We start from the raw sequence: 19,055 nt of genomic DNA, 5'->3' as shown, positions 1-19,055 counted from the left end.
TCACAACCTGTGGCGAAAACCCACTTACTGTCGGGTTCTCGAGACCAAACGAGCTCATGCCAGGGACTGGAAGACCCTGCTCCAAGACCCGACTCAGGGGGAGGGTTCTGTGCTTCAGTCAAACCCGAGGAAAAACGGAATGAACAGTCACTTTTTTGAACAGTAATGTATAAATAAGTGTTAGATTTTGTATGGTCTGTGCTAACTTGAGATCTGTAAAAATGTTTTCTGCAAGATGGTATAGATCAAATCTAATGATCATTGCTTTAATTGGTATCTCTGTTCATGTGCTTTTGCATTTACTTCGATTACTAAAATAATAAATTTTTATTAATTTTACTACAGACATGACAGCTTTCTATTACTACCCATAGAATCATGTGGTAAACTGGATTGTACTGGTTTCTCAAACTTTTCTAATGATCATGGCAGTAAATGGTGGTCATATATCCAGACATATATCCATGTGAAGTGGTCAAGCGCACTTTTGACTTTTCACGAGTCTATTCTAGATCGCATTGGTGGAATGAAGTTGCACAGTCCCGATAAAACCGGCCTGCGAGATGGGGAATTGTGCCATGCAAATAGTGTTCAGCACATTTTTGAGTCATGGTATGATTTACATATTTCCTTTAGTGAATCAGGGGCTAAAACAAGGCAAGTAAACAATGCTATCATTGGTCTCAATTGATTCTTAAGTTATTCTTCCCTGAATAAGTCTGTGTGTGCGCGTGTTCATGTTTGTGTGCATGTCAGGTGTCAGCTTTGTTTGATATGTAGTATTTGCATTACGGTTGCGCCCATTAAATGAGAGGTAATCAGATCCATCTCTTCACTGCGAGCCGCACTTAGAGGCACTCAGCTTTAATTACCTGGGCCGACTGGATGCAGAGAGCTTTTAAGATGCTCATCTCCTTTCACAAAATGTCTCAGTCGAGACAGTAATGAATGGCTGCGAATACATTCGCTACTGGCATGCCGCCTGCACTCTTCGGCTGTTTGTTTTGCTGCCGTCTCTGATGTTACACGTGCCTGGCATAATAGCTTCCCGTGGTTTCTGTCGGGCTTCATTAGAGTCACCACAGTCCATATGGACAACACTGTGGTTTTCTTTATGTTAAGGCTGATTGCCATCAGCATGTAATGTAGAATAAGCAGCAATTAGGGGATTATTTTTGATGAGTCATTTAGAAAGCCTCCACAACATTCATTCACTGTTACCAGATCTGTTTTGTGTGGGGTCAATGAAGACGACAAGATGACCCTTTACACAAAGTGCAAAAAAAAAAAAAGAAGATAGTTTACCCAAAGATTCTACATCACGTACTCACCCTCATGATGTTCTCCACCTGTATGACTTTCTTTCTTTCGTGAGTACAACACAAAATGAGATGAGTCAACTACTCTTTTGGTCACACTTTATATTAGGTGGCCTTAACTACTTACATTAAATACCTACATGACTATGGATTTACTTAGTAAATAATTCCCACATTTACTTCTGAGTTTGAAGAATGTTAGGTTTAGGAGTTAGGGTTAGAATTAATTTTTGGTTTAAGGGTTTGGGTTACAGTTAGAGGTAAAGTAACAGTGTAACAAATTGGTAATTAAATGAGTACTTTAAATGTAATTACAATCCACCAACATGAATGCACATAATAAGTAAATTGTATCAATTGGTTAAGTACATAGTAATAAAAAGCGTGACGACTCTTGTCTATACAATGAAAGTGAATGGAGATTTGAGCGTCAAGCTCCAAAAATGTCAAAAATGCACTATAAAAGTATCATAACAATAGGACATGTGGGGTTCTATATGGTTTTGAAACCAAACGAGCTTTGTGTAAGAAACAGATCTGAAATTTGGGTCTGTTCAGATATGTTGTTTGAATAAATATGCTAATGTACACTTTATAGCACAATTTAAAAACATTTTATTGTTACGGAAATAATATATTAGAATATTATACTTAAGTGCCAACTGAGTGTAATGTTTTCGGACAGATTAATTGCATGTTAAGTGCAATTAAATCTAAATTTATGATAGTTTAAATTCATATTAAAAGCAATTAAATGAATTTAAGAGTGCTTTTAACCCACTTACTGTAAGTAGGACTTACTGTAGGGTCATCTTTATATGTAATTTCATAATTACTTCTATGTTGTCTTTGAAATTTGGTGAAGGTGCACTGCCAAATGTCATGGCAAGCATTTGTGGTAAACTAAAATATACTTTAATGACATTTCGATCGAAACGTGTAAGTCGTGTATTTAAATTGATTTGTAATTACACATTTGTAATGATGAAGTTGCAATTTATTATGTATTTAAAATATATATAATATCGAATAACACATTACAGTTGAAATTATAATTATGATACTTTACATGTGCTTTAGTATGTTAGGCAACACATCAACATAAGTGTACTTTTTTGTTTAAAATGCACTTTAACATAAAAGTTTGACATTATTACAAAGTGTGTCTCTTTAAAATACACTTTATTTTATTTATATTATATTATGTGCCAGTACTCTTTTCAAAAATATAGGCCTACTTTTAATATTTTACCTGCACTACAAGGGAACATTTAAGACAATATTTTGGCTGAGAAGGATATCCTGCAGAACATTGTCATTCATCATTAGTTCAGGATAAAATATATTTCCAGTTTTGTTGTACGATAAAAAGCAATGTGGGAACTGTTTTGCATTCTGTTTCCAAAGCTACTGTTTCTGTCATGCCCACACACACCGTACACTTGCACATTACAACATTAAGATGGATCTCAGGTCAAGCACTTGTGTAGTGAGTCATAATGCCAGATGCTTTTCATAAATAAGAGCACAAGCAAAAACAACTACAACAAAGCAAATCCTGTGTATTGTATCTTCACTGTTGTTTTCTGCTCCCCAGGTAATGACCTGTTCCTTGTGGCGGTCCATGAGCTTGGTCATGCTTTGGGATTGGAACATTCGAATGATCCTACGGCTATAATGGCTCCATTCTATCAGTATATGGACACTGAGAGCTTCAAACTGCCTCATGATGATCTCCAGGGCATCCAGAAAATATATGGTGTGTTTAAACCTGTTTACAGCATTACTATTACAATTTTTTTTTTCTTTTACAATCGCTAGGACACATTTCTCCATATCCGAGGCATATCTTGCTGCCCAGGTTATTATAAAAAACATGGTGGTGGACTTATTTGATTCAGACCAGTATGCAATTACCTTTCAACCAATCAGAGCAGCCTAGCAACACCTCAGCAAACACCCGTAATACCCAAACAACCACATAGCAACACACTAAAAACATGTATATTAAAAAAAGTTTTAATTTGTATTTTGTTACTAAACTTTCAAGTATTTAACAGAATTTTAAGTGGCATAAGAAACACAAGCATATCCTTTTTTCTAATCGTTTGCAAATATGTTAAATAAGGGACATTGAAAGTGATGTTCTATTTTTGATTTATTCAAAGACATATTAAAAATGCAATTTATACATACAATGACATACCTTTTATGATGAGCATGTTTCACCATCCTGATGTCATACTGAAGAAAAAAGCCTTTAAAAATAAATAAATAATTGAAAAGAAATCTGTATGTATTCCCATTACTACATGGAGCAGCCAGTTTCAAGTGATTAAACAAACTATGCAAAAGCAGAAGCCCGTCCTGCGCACTCAGCGTCTGAATTCACTCACTTGTTTTCATTCACTCCTTCAAGGGAACTCTATTAGTGGAGTAATGTAGGGAACAGTGAATAGGGGGCACACTGCTAATGGTTAAATCATTGCATTTCTTGAAAATCGTATAATAGTTTTTCACAACCACATGAAATACAAAGTGTACATTTATTTGCCACATGTGTTTTCATCTAGATTTCGAAAAGAGTTTTTCCTTTTCTTGACACCCTTATGTGTGATTTGAATTCTTCATTACTTCTGCAGGTCCTCCAGACAAAAACCCTCAGCCAACACGATTGCTCACGACCGCTACGCCTCCTCGCCTGCACCCACCGACTGACCCTCGAAAGCAGGACCGCCAGGGTCGCCCTCATCGCCCTCCGCAGAAGTCCAAACCCGCCCACCCCAACTCCAAACCCAACATCTGCGACGGAGGATTCAACACTCTGGCAATCCTACGACAGGAGCTGTTTGTCTTCAAGGTATGACTGATGAACAGCTTCACAGAGAATTAGTGCGTTATAAATTGTGTGTTTCCTAACACCAGTGCGCTCTTATTAGGATCAGTGGTTCTGGAGGGTGCGAGATAATTCTGTGGTGCCTGGATACCCAATGCAAATAAGCTACTTCTGGAGAGGTCTGCCTCCCAAGATCGATGCTGTCTACGAAAACAGCGAGGGGAGATTTGTCTTCTTCAAAGGTAAGACGTGTCTCCTTCTGACTTTTAAATCTTACAGCCTAAATTTAGACGTGAATATGTGGTTATAAGGAGAGGCCTCGGCTTTCAGGGTCAGTTAAAACTGTGCAAGCTTGTTTCTGCCAAGGTAATTGCGACCTTTTTATCTCATAATTCTATTTCTGTCATGACAACTCCCTGAGAGATTGGCATGGTAATGGATGTGGCAATGTTAATGTATTGACGGAATAGATCTGCTACGCTGCTGCAGAGCAAGTACCGAGACTTGCTACTGTTAATACATTCACATTCACATACACACCTGCACATGCAACATACATGAAATAACCCCCGTAGCAGATCTATACAGGTGGAGCTGGGGAAGGTGGAGGGTTTCTGAAGCGCACTGCAGACTGCTAACAGCAAACAATGCCAAGTATTTGAATCATGAGCAGCAAGCTCATTGGCTGCTGATGCCACAGCAACCAATCAGCTGCGCTATGTAGATAACGATGTGATCGCTAACAAATTGAGTTAAGGATCTATCAGCCATCTGGAGTTTCATGACAGAAATTTGTATTTTTGTAGTTTTTTTTCTCAGAATTCAGTTTATATCTCGCAATTCAGACTTTACAACACAATTGCGAGTTAATGTCTCACAACTCTGAGAGAAAATTGCGGGATATAAATTCTCGCAATTCTAAGAAACAAAGTCAGAATTGCTAAAATTCTGAAAAGTCAGAAGTTTATATCTCACAATTGCGAGTTTAAACCCTGTAATTCTGACCTCTTTTGTTTTTCTCAGAATTGCGAGGTATGAACTCACAATTCTGAGAAAAAACGTCAGAATTGTGAGACACAAACTTTTTTTTACTTTTTTTTTCCGTGGTGGAAACAAGCATTCTTAAAAAGCAGCCATAATTGTCATCAGTTGTATTAGTATTCAAATTATTATTATTATGAGAAGACAATGCCATTTATTTAAACACTTTAGTCAATCTTTTCCATTTCTCCGTATCTCCGAAGGCAACCGGTTCTGGGTGTTTAAGGATACAACTCTGCAGCCCACATATCCTCAGAACATTTCTCTTTTTGGCAATGGAATGCCTACGCAGAGCATTGAAACCGCTGTTTGGTGGGAAGATGTGGCCAAAACCTACTTCTTCAAAGGAGATAGGTCAGTTTTATAGCTTCCAGGCACAGTGTACAATAGGACCCAGTGGAAACCCCCTTCACTGGATTGTTCCATAACGTCAGAGACCGATTTTTCTTTCTCTGTCTACTGTTACAGGTATTGGAGGTACAATGAGGACATGAGGACCATGGACCCTGGATATCCAAAACCTATTACTGTGTGGAAAGGCATCCCAGACTCTCCACAGGGAGCCTTTGTGGACAAAGCCAATGGTAAGACATCGAAATGATCCCAGCTAACTGTGAAGTGCCTTGTAATAATACTGGAAATCAAAATGAATCATTGTAAGTGCCATAATTGCATTTTCATTGGTGCCAGGGTCTGGTGGTTGGCACATAATGCTCAGACACACTGAGATATGACTTTTTATGTGGGTGGTGCAAGTTTGAGTATTCTTACATTTTATACTCTTTTCAGTAAAACTGGAAAAAGCCCCCAAATTTTTTATTTTATTTTTTATATTTAATATATATTTTTAATTACAAAGTGAAATATTATGTTTCGCTTAACTAAATCAACACATTGAGATTTATAAAACCAGGGACATTTCCTAGTTCAATAATAATAATTATTATTATTATTAATTATTATGATGTTTGCAGGTCTAACTGGTTTTAATACATTTCACCAAAAATCACACAATTAAAAATACCAAAGAATAAACATATTCTATATACAGTAATTATATATTTTTAACTTTTCAAAGGTGATTTTATATTTGTGCTTTTGGGAAATGGATCATTGGCTAAAATCTAAGGCTAATTAGGCTTATTATTTTGCATTTTAGGCTAATTTTAAGCACAAAGTACATGCATTCTTCAAAATATAATTGTTTAGTGGGTTTATTATTATTATTTTATATCAGGTGTATTTTCTCCACTGTGTTAAGATGTGTGTGTGTGTGTGTGTGTAACCTTATAACTTATATACTTATAACCTTATAACCATAATGCTCTGCTCTCATCCGGCTTCAGTTTATCAAGGCTAAAATAGTGGCGTGCGACCAAGAAACCTGGGACAGTACCCAGAAAACGGATGTCTGGTCACCTTACCCCACATTTAAATGTTGTTTAGACACCTGAATGTAGACTGAAACTCTTTCCAGCCTAGAATCCCCTCAGAGGCGCAGGGTTTAAGTAATTGGCTCACTCTGAGGTGCTGAGCTTCAGACTTTGTGTTGGTGACAACTGGCAGAAGATAAAAAGTTTCTTTAAACTTGTATATGATGGTTGTACTCTGTACTCAGTAGTGAGTCCTCACCTGATCTCTGAGCTCCTTCGGTGTGATAATTGGCCTCACTGTGGCTTCTCTCAACAATCTCTTGTGAGTTTTTGAGGAACAACTAGTTCTAGGCAGCATTTGGGTGATTTATAACTTCAACTTCTACTTCCTCATAATTGAACCAATAGTTGCCAAATGGGAGCTTCAAAAAAGGTTTGGTAGCTTTTTACTAAATGTATACCTTTGTTTTACTTTAATCGGAATGGTCTTTGGTATGGTACATGGTACCATGGTACATTCTAAAAGTAATGTTAAATTTTCATTTCAAGTATATAATAGTGCTGTCAATCGATCAAAAAAATTGAACTAATTAATCGTATTTTCTTTAATTAATCACGAAAGTTTTTAATATATTTTTATACTGTAATAAGTTTGCATTCAATCTCGAAATTAACGTAGAAACAACATTAAGATAGTAGTTTATATTTTAAATATTTGTTTAATGGCATCTTTTTTATGAAAGAAGGCCAGTATCACTGATACCAATACTGTTACTGATGTCTCTATGAAATATATTTTTTTCTCTCTCTATTTTAGCCCTGAATAGGCATTCAGCATTAGAGTATAATTGAAAGCTGAATTTTTGACATTTATTAGGCTTTAAAAAATATAACAACTTTTAATTTAAGTGAACTTAAAACAATCTTCTCATCAACCCATTAATAAATGTCATATTTACCTGTGCCCTTCAATATATCAGGGTTCAACTTTTCTATTGGCCCAGTCAGACCACTTCAGATTGTTACTTGCCCTGTCAAAATGCACAAAAAGTTATTGTTTTCATTGTTTTTGACCCATGTAACCTTGTAAACATTGCTTTAAGATTTTCAGGTAGGTTTAACAGGTAGGATATATACAGAAATTGAAAAAAGTTATCAAACACTTCACAGTCTTCACTGCAAAAATTAATTTAAATTTTTTTAAATTAAATATAGATGAATCCGTCTTAAAGCTGTGTTATTCAGTCAAGAGCAGTTTTTTGTCTTTTGTTCATTGATTAACAGTAATGACAGACATCACAGCAGCAGGTTTATTAGGCTGCTGTCACTTTAAGACCAGCCACACATGATGCGGATCCTTTTTCACACAACTCTTTAAGGACATTAAGACTTCATTTAACTCATTTAACTATGCTTGCAAGGATACTTGACAAAAGGTGCATTTTGGCATTATTTAGTGTGTTTTGTCCATTCAAGCGTGGTCTAAAGCAGCTTTCTGGTGAGCACAAGAAAGTATCATACAATTTAATAGGCCTATAATTATAGTAACATATAATTGACTTCTAATTACATTCTTTTATTACCCAAAAATCATTGTACAAGCAATGACTGGATTGGTTGAAATTTCTAAGAATATCATATGGTTATGTTTTCCAATATGTGTGGTTCAATATGAGCTGTCTTCCTTCTTCCCTAAGGATTCACATACTTCTACAAGGGGAAGGAGTATTGGAAGTTCAACAACCAGCGGCTGAGAGTGGAGCAAGGCTACCCTAGGTCTATCCTGCGGGATTTTATGGGCTGCGACGGTTACACAACCGACCCCGACTGGGACTGGAGCTCCCCACAGGAAGAGGAACCGCCGCAGTATGACCACGATGATGACGTTGACATCGTGCTGAAGCTGGAGAGCAGTGGTGGAGCAGAGAAAGCGGTGGCCATTGCCATCCCATGTGTCCTGGCTCTGTGCATGATGGTGTTGCTTTACACCGTGTTCCGCTTCAAGAGGAAGGACACGCAGCGCCACATACTGTACTGCAAGAGATCCATGCAGGAGTGGGTCTGAGAAATTGAGGTCCCACTCCCACTGAAAAAACTATTTCCGTCTTAAAAATCCCCTCAAAGGTCAAAGTAATTGGCAGAAGTGAAGGACGGCATAAATGGACAGCATGCCAACTTCCTTCTGGTCAGCCTTTGAAGGTGGCAATGTGTTGTTTTTGTATGGTTTTGGAACTCTGTGTGGCTTTGGGCGGCCATTTTGGTTCCCAGAGTCCTGTGCCGGAGTGAACTCTTACTCTACAAACCATAATTATCAACTTTTCAATTGACTCAAGAATTATTTATCTTCAGACTGCTGATCTCGATACTCCATGTAACATGCGAAATCACCTGTCACTCCGAAATACTTGCTTGTGTCGAAAAACTGATACCCAAACCAAATATGCCCTTAGTGTCCAAAGAGGATTGCTTCATTCACATGGGATATCCTGAGATGACTGGATTATCCATCATTATTTGAGTTCCATTCAGCTGCGTTCATCTGCAGAATATATGGGATCTGTTCGCTTGGAAATCAGAAAGGGCCTTGACATAATAACATTGGGGCTACATGCAATATTTCGTCGAATGCCTTAATCACATATTGAGTTTATTTTTCTGTATGTTGGTGTACATGTGCCTGTGTGAATGCGACCCCTTTCCATTACTTCATTTTTTCATCACTGTTCTTTTGACGCTCTGCTGACCAATGTGAACTTGCAGTACGATTTAAAGGGCCGCTGACTGTTGAAAAGTTTAAAAACGAGTGTATGGCTGCCGTCCATGTTCTGTACTGCTGCATTTTTTTCCACACTTCAAACCACAGCATAGAAAATTAGACTTTTGGGTAAGTGCTTCCAATCAAATCGTAGAGAATTAATTAAGTAAAAGGATGGCGTTTAGCAGAAATTCCTAATGAACCTTCCTGATGCTCTTAAGAATCAATAGATTATCAATAAAAACCACTGAAATGAGCTATATTTGCATTTCCTGAAGAACATACTTGTGCTTGCAAGGCAGCAAGAGAATAGTGTTAAGGTTTGGGGTAAGTTTAGCTTTGGTTCAGTGAATGAAATGCTGCATCAGAGCCACTTACTGTGTGAATCTTCTGTTGGCCGTCTTCGAAAAACAACCTGTAATGTAAGATTGTCTTTGCAGTGTAAAGTCCACTCCGGTTTAGACGCGAGCGCTTAGCATATGCGCACAGCTGATCGTATAGCTTACATTTTATAGCAAGGCGGTTCAACACAGGCTGACTAGAAAGTTTGATCTTTGTGGTGTGCCTGTGCTATTTCTTAACAGAAGTTATGATTGATTACATTTCTTTGTATCTCTTTATTCACTCACACACGTGCTTGTCAACACCGGCATTGTTTTCGTGGTTTCCAGTGGTTTGTTGCTGTTGTTGTGTTTTCTCTTCTGATTCTTTTTTTTAGACAGCGTCGGCACCTTGTAGACCATCTAATTAGTGCAAAGTAATTGGTAAAAAAAATGTGCGAGATGAGCGTACAGAGTACACGTAGTTAGAAAAATAGGGCAGCATGCGTACAGCAGTGTTGAGGGTAACACATTACAGGTAAAGTGAGTTACATCAACAGATGACTTTTTTCAAGTAACAAGTAAAGTAACATGTTACTTTTAAATTTACAACAAAAATAAGAACATTTTCAAATAAGTAACGCAAGTTACTTTTTTGGTTACACTTTTTTTTGCCGTAGTTACATTGTACTTACTCAAATAAGTACTGAGTAATATTAATTAACTACATGTACTAACTATAGAGTTAGGTTTAGGGTTTGGTTTGGTAAGTTACTTGTAATTATGAATAATGTACTGTTATTACTATAGAAAGTACATGTAGTAACGTGTAACTACGTCACCTGAAAATAAAGTGTTACCACTTTTTTTCCCCCTATTTATTGAAGGCATCCTTCCCCAATCCAGAATGGCAGCACAGATGAAAGGTTTGTTTGAGATGCGCCCTCTACTGTACAGGCGTGAATTTTTTACTTTTGCCCAAAAATTTTACTTTAAAAAAATAAGCAAGCCCTGCACAACCCGATCTCACGTCCAATTCGTCCAAATTTGACGAGTGATTAAAAGATGGCTAATTCATAACAATTCGTACGACCTCACTCGTACGAATTAGTACGATTTTTGCTAAATCGTACATATTTGACGAGTTTCCCAATTCGTATGAATTCGTACGAATGACCTACCCCTGACCCCGCCCCTAAACCTACCCAACACGTGGGTTTAGACAAATCGTACAAATTCGTACGAGTGAGGTCGAGTGAGGTCGTACGAATTCGTACGAATTAGCCATCTTTTAATCACTCGTCAAATTCGGACGAATTGGTCGTGAGATAGCGTTGACAGGTGAGACACAGTAATGCAAAGGTAGTGTAACATTACTTCCCAATAAAAGTTACTAAGTAACGCAATTAGTTACTTTTTTAAAACAATATTGTAACACATTACTTTTAAAAGTAACTTTCCCCAACACTGGCGTACAGTATGCAAAATGATGCCAAGAATGGGCCAATCAGGATGCAGGATGCCTATTAATGTCCATTTATCATTATTATTAATACACAAATCACTTTTTTTGTGATAATAAATGGCTGACTGTACATTATTCCACTTTATTTTTCACGGCTAAAATAAAGAAACTTTTACATGAAATAAATAAAATACGTGGACAGAAAAAAATATTGATTTGAATTTTATAAATGTACCTTTATATTATCATGTAGCTTCTGCTAAGAAAACATGGTCCATTACATTACAGATTTACAATGCTGTGATTTACCAATCAGAAAAGAAGAATCTTAACTTTTTGTGTGAAGTTAATTATTACAGTGCTGCCTTGCAAACACCCAATGTTTATCTGGTAAAGTCCACGCTTGAGTGTCATAAAATGCTCTTTTCAGGCATGGGTTTGGGTAAAATAGCATTTGTCGCACCGCTAAAAGGAAACTAAGATACTGCAATCAGAGGAATAGCTTTACTGCTTAATGATGACCATGTGAAAATATTTTGTTAGCATAATCATTCTCAGAGCATATATATCTGTGACTGAACACATCAAATGTTGCCGTTTTATATTCCATTTTGAGTGTTTCTTGGAAGTGGTGAATATTGTCACATGTCTTGTTTTATCTTTTCTTCTAAGAACTGATCTATAATGGACTATGGTGTTTCTCACCATGCCATCAGCATCAGCCATCCAGTTGAACAATACTGAGACGGAAACATGAATTTCCATGTGTGAACTGTTGCTTTCATTATTACCAGAAGAACATCTCAAGAATATGCCCCATTCTACCTTTGAGGTCACTTGGATGCGGATCTGAACATGCTGTATATATATCTAATGTAGTGTCTTTATTACGGACATGAAAGGCAAATTATGCAGTACGTCAATAATAAGATATTATCTAAGATGTGGCGTGTGAATCATTCTTGTGAGCTCTAATGAAGAAGTTAACAAAATGTATCAGGCAACCATAAGACATTAACATGTAATTTATCACTGAGATTCATGAAAGGTTGTTTGGATGATATAATTAAACAATTATATATTAAATAATAGTGTTGTCTCATGAAAATATTGTCACAACTTTATATTGTAATGGGGGAACTTCAGTGAGGTCTTGGGCTCGGTAAGTTTTATTATGTTTTTGAAAGAAGTCTCTTTTGCTCACCAAGGCTGCATGATCAAAAATACAGTAGAAACAGTAAAATTGTGAAATATTACAATTAAAAATAACAGTTTTCTATTGTCATATTAAAATGTAACTTATTTCAGCATCATTACTCCAGTCTTCAGAGTCACATGATCCTTCAGAAATCATTCTGATATGATTATTTGATGCTCAAGAAACAATTCTTATCATTATCAATGCTAAAAACAGCTGTGCTGCTTAATATTCTTGTGGAAACTGATACTTTCCCCCCCAAAGAACAGCATTTGTTCTAAATACACCTCTTTTGTAGCATTAAACGTCAGTCACTTTTGATCAATTTAATGCATCCTTTTGCTGAATAAAAGTATTCATTACTTTCAAAAAAGAAATGTGCTGACTTTTGAACGGTAGTGCATTTATATATTTATAATATACTATAAACTTAAACTATTTATATATAACTTTGGCGCAGGATATTTTTATTCGCCCTGTTACACTGCAATATTGTGCAGATACACCACTGCCTATTTAAACAAGGGCAGTGTATCTGCACAATATTGCAGTGCAACAGGGCAAATATACTCAATCTAATATAATAACCAGCTACGCTGATGTATTATGTTCCTCCACCCCTTTGCTCACCTCACCCTGAAATGCAGTGACTGTAAAATAGGTCACACTCATGACTTCCATTTAGTGTGAAGTTCTCTGCAATGTAAAACAGAGTGTGTAATTGAAATGAATCTGGTAGAGAGCAGATTGCAGGTGCTGCCTGGTTCACTGCATCTCAGAAGAAATTTAAGCACTGAGGTTCACGCTAAAAGGAAAAGGTTAGTGAACACTGGAAAGAAAACCATTGGCATTTCACTGGTCCGTAACCCTGAAATGCATTTGTGAAAAAATGGGTCGTTCTGAAGAGCTCAGTGAATGCAAGCGTGGTACTGTGATTGGATGCCACCTTTGGAATTAGTCAGTTCATGAAATTTCATGCCTGCTATATATTCGGTCAACTGTAAGTGGTATAATTGGAAAGTGGAAGCATTTAGGAACAGCATTAACTCAGCCATGAAGTCGAAGATCACATTTAGTCATAGTGTGTGGGGTCACTGAGTGCTGAGGCGCATGGTGCATAAAAGTCACCAGCACTCTTCTGATTCCACCGCTGAAGAGTTCAAAACTTCCACTGGCATTAATATCAGCACAAAAACTGTGCGGCGGGAGCTTTATGTAATAGGTTTCCATGGCCGAGCAGCTGCATGCAAGTCTCACATCAACAAGTACAATGCGAAGCGTTGGATGGTGTGGCGTAAAGCATGCTGCCATAGGAGCAGAGGAAACATTGTCAAAACACGCTTCTCAGTTTGGCAGTCTGATGGGTGAGTATGGGTTTGGGGGATACCAGAAAACTGTTACCTGCCTGACTGCACTTTTCAAACGGTAATGTTTGGTGGAGGAGGGATAATGGTATGGGCTCTTTTTCAGGGGTTGGGCTATGGCCCCTTCTAGTGTAACCGAAAAGTTTCCTTCCCATGTTGACACTTTGGAAACATTCACCCACTATGCCATACTGAACAAATGCCTGGCCAATCGTTGTGAATCATAACAAGCTCAAAAGCTTAAGGGTGTATTCACACCAGAAAAGTCCGATAGGTCACTTGCTTTGGTCCGGACCAAGTACATTTTTTTTTTTTTTTTTTTTGGTACGGTTCGCTTTCACACTGCTCTTTTTGCGAGTGAACCAAAATTTGTAAACAAAACCACACGTGAGCTAAGGTCGTCCATTCATTGGACAAGGATTCTCAAGTAGGGAAATCAGGAAGTGCAAAAAAGGCTTAACGTAAATTAACGCAGCATTATCCTTGTATTATAACTATCGTTAACATGAAATATAACTATCGCGATTAGACGAAAGAGAACGCTCTGTATGTGAATGTCCTGATGCACACACTCATTCATTCATTCCATTCCAATGATGCACACACGACGCGCAGAAAGACGCGCAACAGATGTAATGTAGTAGGCTACAACAGATCACTTTCCCATAACGCAACTCCGACTACGGAAGCCTGTTAACTCAAAGGCGCAGTGCTTTCTTGCAATTGGGTCGGTTCATGTTCACACCGTAAACGAACCGTACCAGAGTTCGTTTGGAACCGTACCGAGACCACCTCTTCAGCTGGGTCTCGGTTCGGTTGTTTGGTCCGCACCCGAGTTCGATTGCTGTATTCACACCTGCCCAAAAGGTCCGAACCAAGGGGGGAAACGAACTAGAGTTCGATTCAATCGAACCAAACAAGGTAGGTGTGAATACACCCTAAGAGAGCCTGGGGTAAACTCCAATTGAATCTAATGAACGTGTGGGTCGAGGACGATCCTGCCGCACCACAGACCTCTTGAAGGGAAACCAATAATACCTTAAAGGAAGCCATTCTCCTGGTAGAATGGACTCTGATGACTAGGGGTGAAGGAAGGTTATGTGCCTCTTAAGCCACAGAGAAAGCCTGTACAATCCATTTGCTTATGCATTGTTTGGACGCTGAAGAGCCCAGTTCTGGGGGAACCAACCCTACACCAACAACTTCTCAGACTTACACCACTGAGATAATCTGTGAACGTTACAATTGAGGGCTCGAACTGGGCAAAGCGGAGTAAGCGTCTCTGGGTCTGCCGTCTGAAAAGGAGGAGGGCAAAAAGCCTGGAAAACAATGGAGTGTGCTACATTATTAGGCACTTTTAGAAACATAACCCAGTTTAAGGTGAAGAAAAGCTTTGGCCATGCTGGAAGAAAACTCTAAGCAGGAGTAGGCAACAGACAGGTCCTGCAGATCTCCTACTCTTTTAAGTTAAGTGTGTAAGCCTGACTAATTTGACCCAATGCCGGCATTCAAATTAGCGGTGAAGGTCTCAACGCGCGTTCCGTCTCTTCCAATGGCAGAGGGATTTATAATTAAATGCAATACTTTTTATCTTATGTATTAACTCGTTTCATCTGACTCCATAAATGAAAGTGTTTTTCAATGATATCTGTGCATCATTAAGTATACGTTAATGTTTGACTGTTTCTTTTATCTCCAATGAAAATAATATCAAAGTCTGTTAGAATAATCAAGTATAACAATTTATTATGTCAGGTAAAAGTATTATGCCAATTTCATAATCAGTTCAAATATCATCAATACAAAACATCAAATGCTCTAGGATAAGAGAAAACAGATGCAAACCCAACATTTAAGAACTACATGAGCTAACTCATGGGCTATCTGAAATACAGAAAAAGCCCTGAGCTCTCTCTGCATTTTCCTTATATAGCCAGATGTAAAGCTTGAATTTAGTGGAAATTTACTGTGTAAATTAACCACAAGTTGATTGCAATTAATTACACGGACCACGTTTCACAAAACAGGTAAAATGAATTAGCTCAATTGTCAGGATAATATTTGTGGGATACACAATATCATTTTACTTTATAGGATTTCAGGAAACGCAATTCTCTGGCCAGAAGAATTGGGTTTCCCACCCTATAAACACAACACATACTCTTTAAGGTCTTTTTAATTTTAGTAAGCTTGTAGCATAAGATCTTTTGCACTTAAGGGACTTGAAACTGAGCAAAGAGAGAGTACATCAATCAAATTAATATATTTAATTTAATAGAGGCATGACTACTTATGTATTTACTACGGTTACACGGGATATATGTATTTACAAACACATAGACATCAATGAACAATACAATAAGACATCAATGAACGAGAAATGCGTAAAGTTTGGACAATGGATAACTTACACGCGTGAGCGAGTAAGAGAGAGAGAAAAGAGAGAGAACAGAGAACATTGGCAGAATTTCATTGGCAGGAAGACATTCACCTCTCCGATTACAACACGAAACATCATCTTAAAACTTCTTAGAAGCTCTATAAAGAGATTATACTTGCACAAGTTATGTTATGGTCTCTCTGTGTGTCGAGGCATTCCTGTACGGCCCTGTCTGGCCGCGTGAGCTGAGTCCTTAGTGTGTGAGGAAGCGTCACGTGGGCTGCTTGGCGCGCGTGTTGAACGGAGGTTTAAAGTCTTTGGTGTAACATTTCCAAAGGGAAATAGTTCGGCTAAGTTCGTTTCACTTTGTGGAAGTGAACTGAGTCGACTACGGAAAACAAAACTTTGACTACCAAAAAGGAAATAAAGATCTCTACGGGGAAATCACGCGGAGTTAACGTTACATCTTTGCATGGCTTGTGAAGAAGCGTGTGTATCTCTCGGTCCGGCGCGTCACGTGGTCACGTGCGTGTGTTTCTCTTCAAAGCGAGCGCGCGCTCGTTTAAAGGTCCCTTGTAGATGGATTTGCTGAAGAGATATGTCACGGGGTTTTCTTTTCAATCGTCGATTGGAATTAAACACAGAGACTTATCTACAACTGAAAAACACAAACTAAACTAGAAACAAATAAAAGAAAGGCGAAGAGCTCGCCCGGAGGCGAGACGTTACATTATGACACGAGGACAAGGGAGAGAAGAGAGCGAGCGGAGGGGGGAAGCGTCATTTATCACTTTTGGAGAAATCCAGCCTCTTCCTGTTGGCTTGGCCAATTAGAGGGTTGGAAGTTTACAGGCGGGACTTTGGGTTTTATTGCTCTTTGTCTCCAGAGAGAGACATTTGAAACCCTAATTTCGTCGGTTGTTTAAGAGAAGAATCTTCACAATTCTTATAATACTAATGTGTCACAAAGTTTAGCAAAATGTAATGTCAATTAACAAATGGGGGAGCGAAGATTGGAGTTTATCGAGACCAAACTTGCCACAAATGGATTTGGTTAAACCTTAGTTGGCAAAGTTTGAAACGTTATCCCATTAGAGTTGTCGAGAAACATAGACCAAACCACAGAAAGGCAATTCATGAAATAGGGAACTTAGATACATTGTTCATGCAATTCTCAAGTGGATATATAATAATATATATATATATATATATATGAATACAGGATTCATTTCTCCTCCTTGGTTAGAATTCAGAGAGAGCCACAGTTCTGTGAACATTCAATGTGACATGGGCAAATGGACACACATAAAAACACATCTAATATATCTGGTTAAATGTCTTTTTTAAAAAGAGAAGTTTCCTTCTCTTGAACATCAAATTCCAAATCAGTCATAAAAGTGTCTCGTAGCTGGAAACCACGCTCTGTCCTGAGCAGGCTTCACTTGTGGGGGATGTGTGTGTGTGTGTGTGTGTGTGTGTGTGTGTGTAAATTTACATTCCAGGCTTTTTGGGTCTTTAGCAGGATGTATTTAGTCCTTTCAGATTCACCCTCGCCCAGTCCTTACACTGATTCGGTGGCTCTGAATTGTCAAAACACCATTCAAACTGCTTGCTACGGATGTGATCCGATTTTTTATGACGGACGAAAGTTTCGGAGGCAGAGTGCAAGCGTGATTGACATAACGTGAGGTCGTATTTATTTTTTTAACGTGTGAAAATTTTGGACGCGAATTTCGGACTCAGTGTGCAAGGGCCTTCAAGGGTGTCTCCCCAAAGACTCAATACTGACAGGTGCGTGGTAAGCAGCCATGGCCGCCACGTAAACCTTAAATGTGGAGGGGGTTAACCCAGTTGAAAAACTATCCTGAAGGAACTACAGTACCCAAAACAACTGGAAAGTTGACTGGGTCCAACTAGTTTTCTCTGCACCATAAAATGAAAAGTCCCCACTTTAGGGCATACAGTTTCCTCAGGGAGGGAGCTCTAGAGTTCAGGATGATCTCAACAACATCAGTTGAGAAACCAGCGTTCAAAGTTACGTGTCATTATGTCCAGACTGGACTATTGTAATTCATTGTACTATGGTATTTCTCATGCATCACTTTCACGTCTGCAGTTAGTGCAAAATGCTGCCGCAAGGCTTCTAACCGGGACAAGAAAGTATGAGAGTATAACACCTGTACTAGCATCCCTTCATTGGCTTCCAGTCAAATTTAGGATTAGGTATAAGATTTTATTATTTGCTTTTAAGGGCTTACATGGGATGGCACCAAGTTACATTAGTGAACTTCTTCAGCAACATACATCCTCTAGGCCTTTAAGATCTGTACATAGGTTTCAGTTAACCACTCCAAAGTCTCGACTTCAATCAAAAGGAGACAGGGCCTTCTCTGTTGCAGCTCCCTGTTTATGGAACAGTCTACCCCTCCATGTTAGATCTTGTGCCACCCTTGATGCATTTAAATCTCTTTTAAAGACTTATCTCTTCTCTCTTGCTTTTGACTGTAATTAAATTCTTGCAATTGTTTTATACTTTGTTTTATAATCTTAGATTATATGTGCTGGGCTATATGTAAAGCACTTTGGCCAACGTGTGTTGTTTTTAAACGTGCTATATAAATAAATGTGATTTGAAAGTTGATCGCCCTCAGGGACCAAACCCACAATTTCCACATCTCCTGTTGGGGGTGAAAAATCGTGCCCCCAGCTTGAGACAGAAGATCCCTCCGGACGGGAATCTCCCATGGAGAGCCATCCAGGAAAGACATCAGGTCAGAGAACCAGACTTGGCCAGAACAGGGCTACTAGTAGACGAACCCTGTCCTGGTGATCCCTCTCTAGAACTTCCAGGAGCAATCGGGGGAAATGCACACAGACACAGCCTTGGCCCAGGACTTATTCAGTCCATCCTGTTGCCCATGTTCACATCTAGTTTTCCGCTCGAATGTTTCGATAAAATATACAACATTGAGAAAATAATCGAAAAGGGAGATTTAAAACACCG

The 19,055-nt window shown here is 38.4% G+C and overlaps 1 protein-coding gene across 2 annotated transcripts in view; it reads left to right on the top strand.

Moving 5' to 3' along the window:
• The window catches only part of mmp16b (matrix metallopeptidase 16b (membrane-inserted)), a 39,927-nt gene extending 30,301 nt beyond the window's left edge, over positions 1 to 9,626 (top strand). For both annotated transcript variants that reach the window (XM_056264531.1, XM_056264524.1), the window contains exons 5-10: positions 2,917 to 3,078; positions 3,962 to 4,179; positions 4,259 to 4,397; positions 5,400 to 5,550; positions 5,665 to 5,780; positions 8,267 to 9,626. In XM_056264531.1, coding sequence (XP_056120506.1) covers positions 2,917 to 3,078; positions 3,962 to 4,179; positions 4,259 to 4,397; positions 5,400 to 5,550; positions 5,665 to 5,780; positions 8,267 to 8,634 — 1,154 coding nt within the window. In that variant the 3' untranslated portion in view covers positions 8,635 to 9,626. The remainder of the gene's footprint in view (positions 1 to 2,916; positions 3,079 to 3,961; positions 4,180 to 4,258; positions 4,398 to 5,399; positions 5,551 to 5,664; positions 5,781 to 8,266) is intronic.
• Positions 9,627 to 19,055: the final 9,429 nt, after the last annotated feature.

The sequence above is a fragment of the Rhinichthys klamathensis genome, unplaced genomic scaffold (genome assembly GCF_029890125.1).
Source record: "Rhinichthys klamathensis goyatoka isolate OS25496 unplaced genomic scaffold, OSU_Roscu_1.1 h1tg000011l_1, whole genome shotgun sequence".
Classification (NCBI taxonomy): Eukaryota; Metazoa; Chordata; class Actinopteri; order Cypriniformes; family Leuciscidae; genus Rhinichthys; species Rhinichthys klamathensis.
The sequence above is the reverse complement of the archived record's forward strand: the minus strand, read 5'-3'. Positions and strand labels throughout refer to the sequence as shown.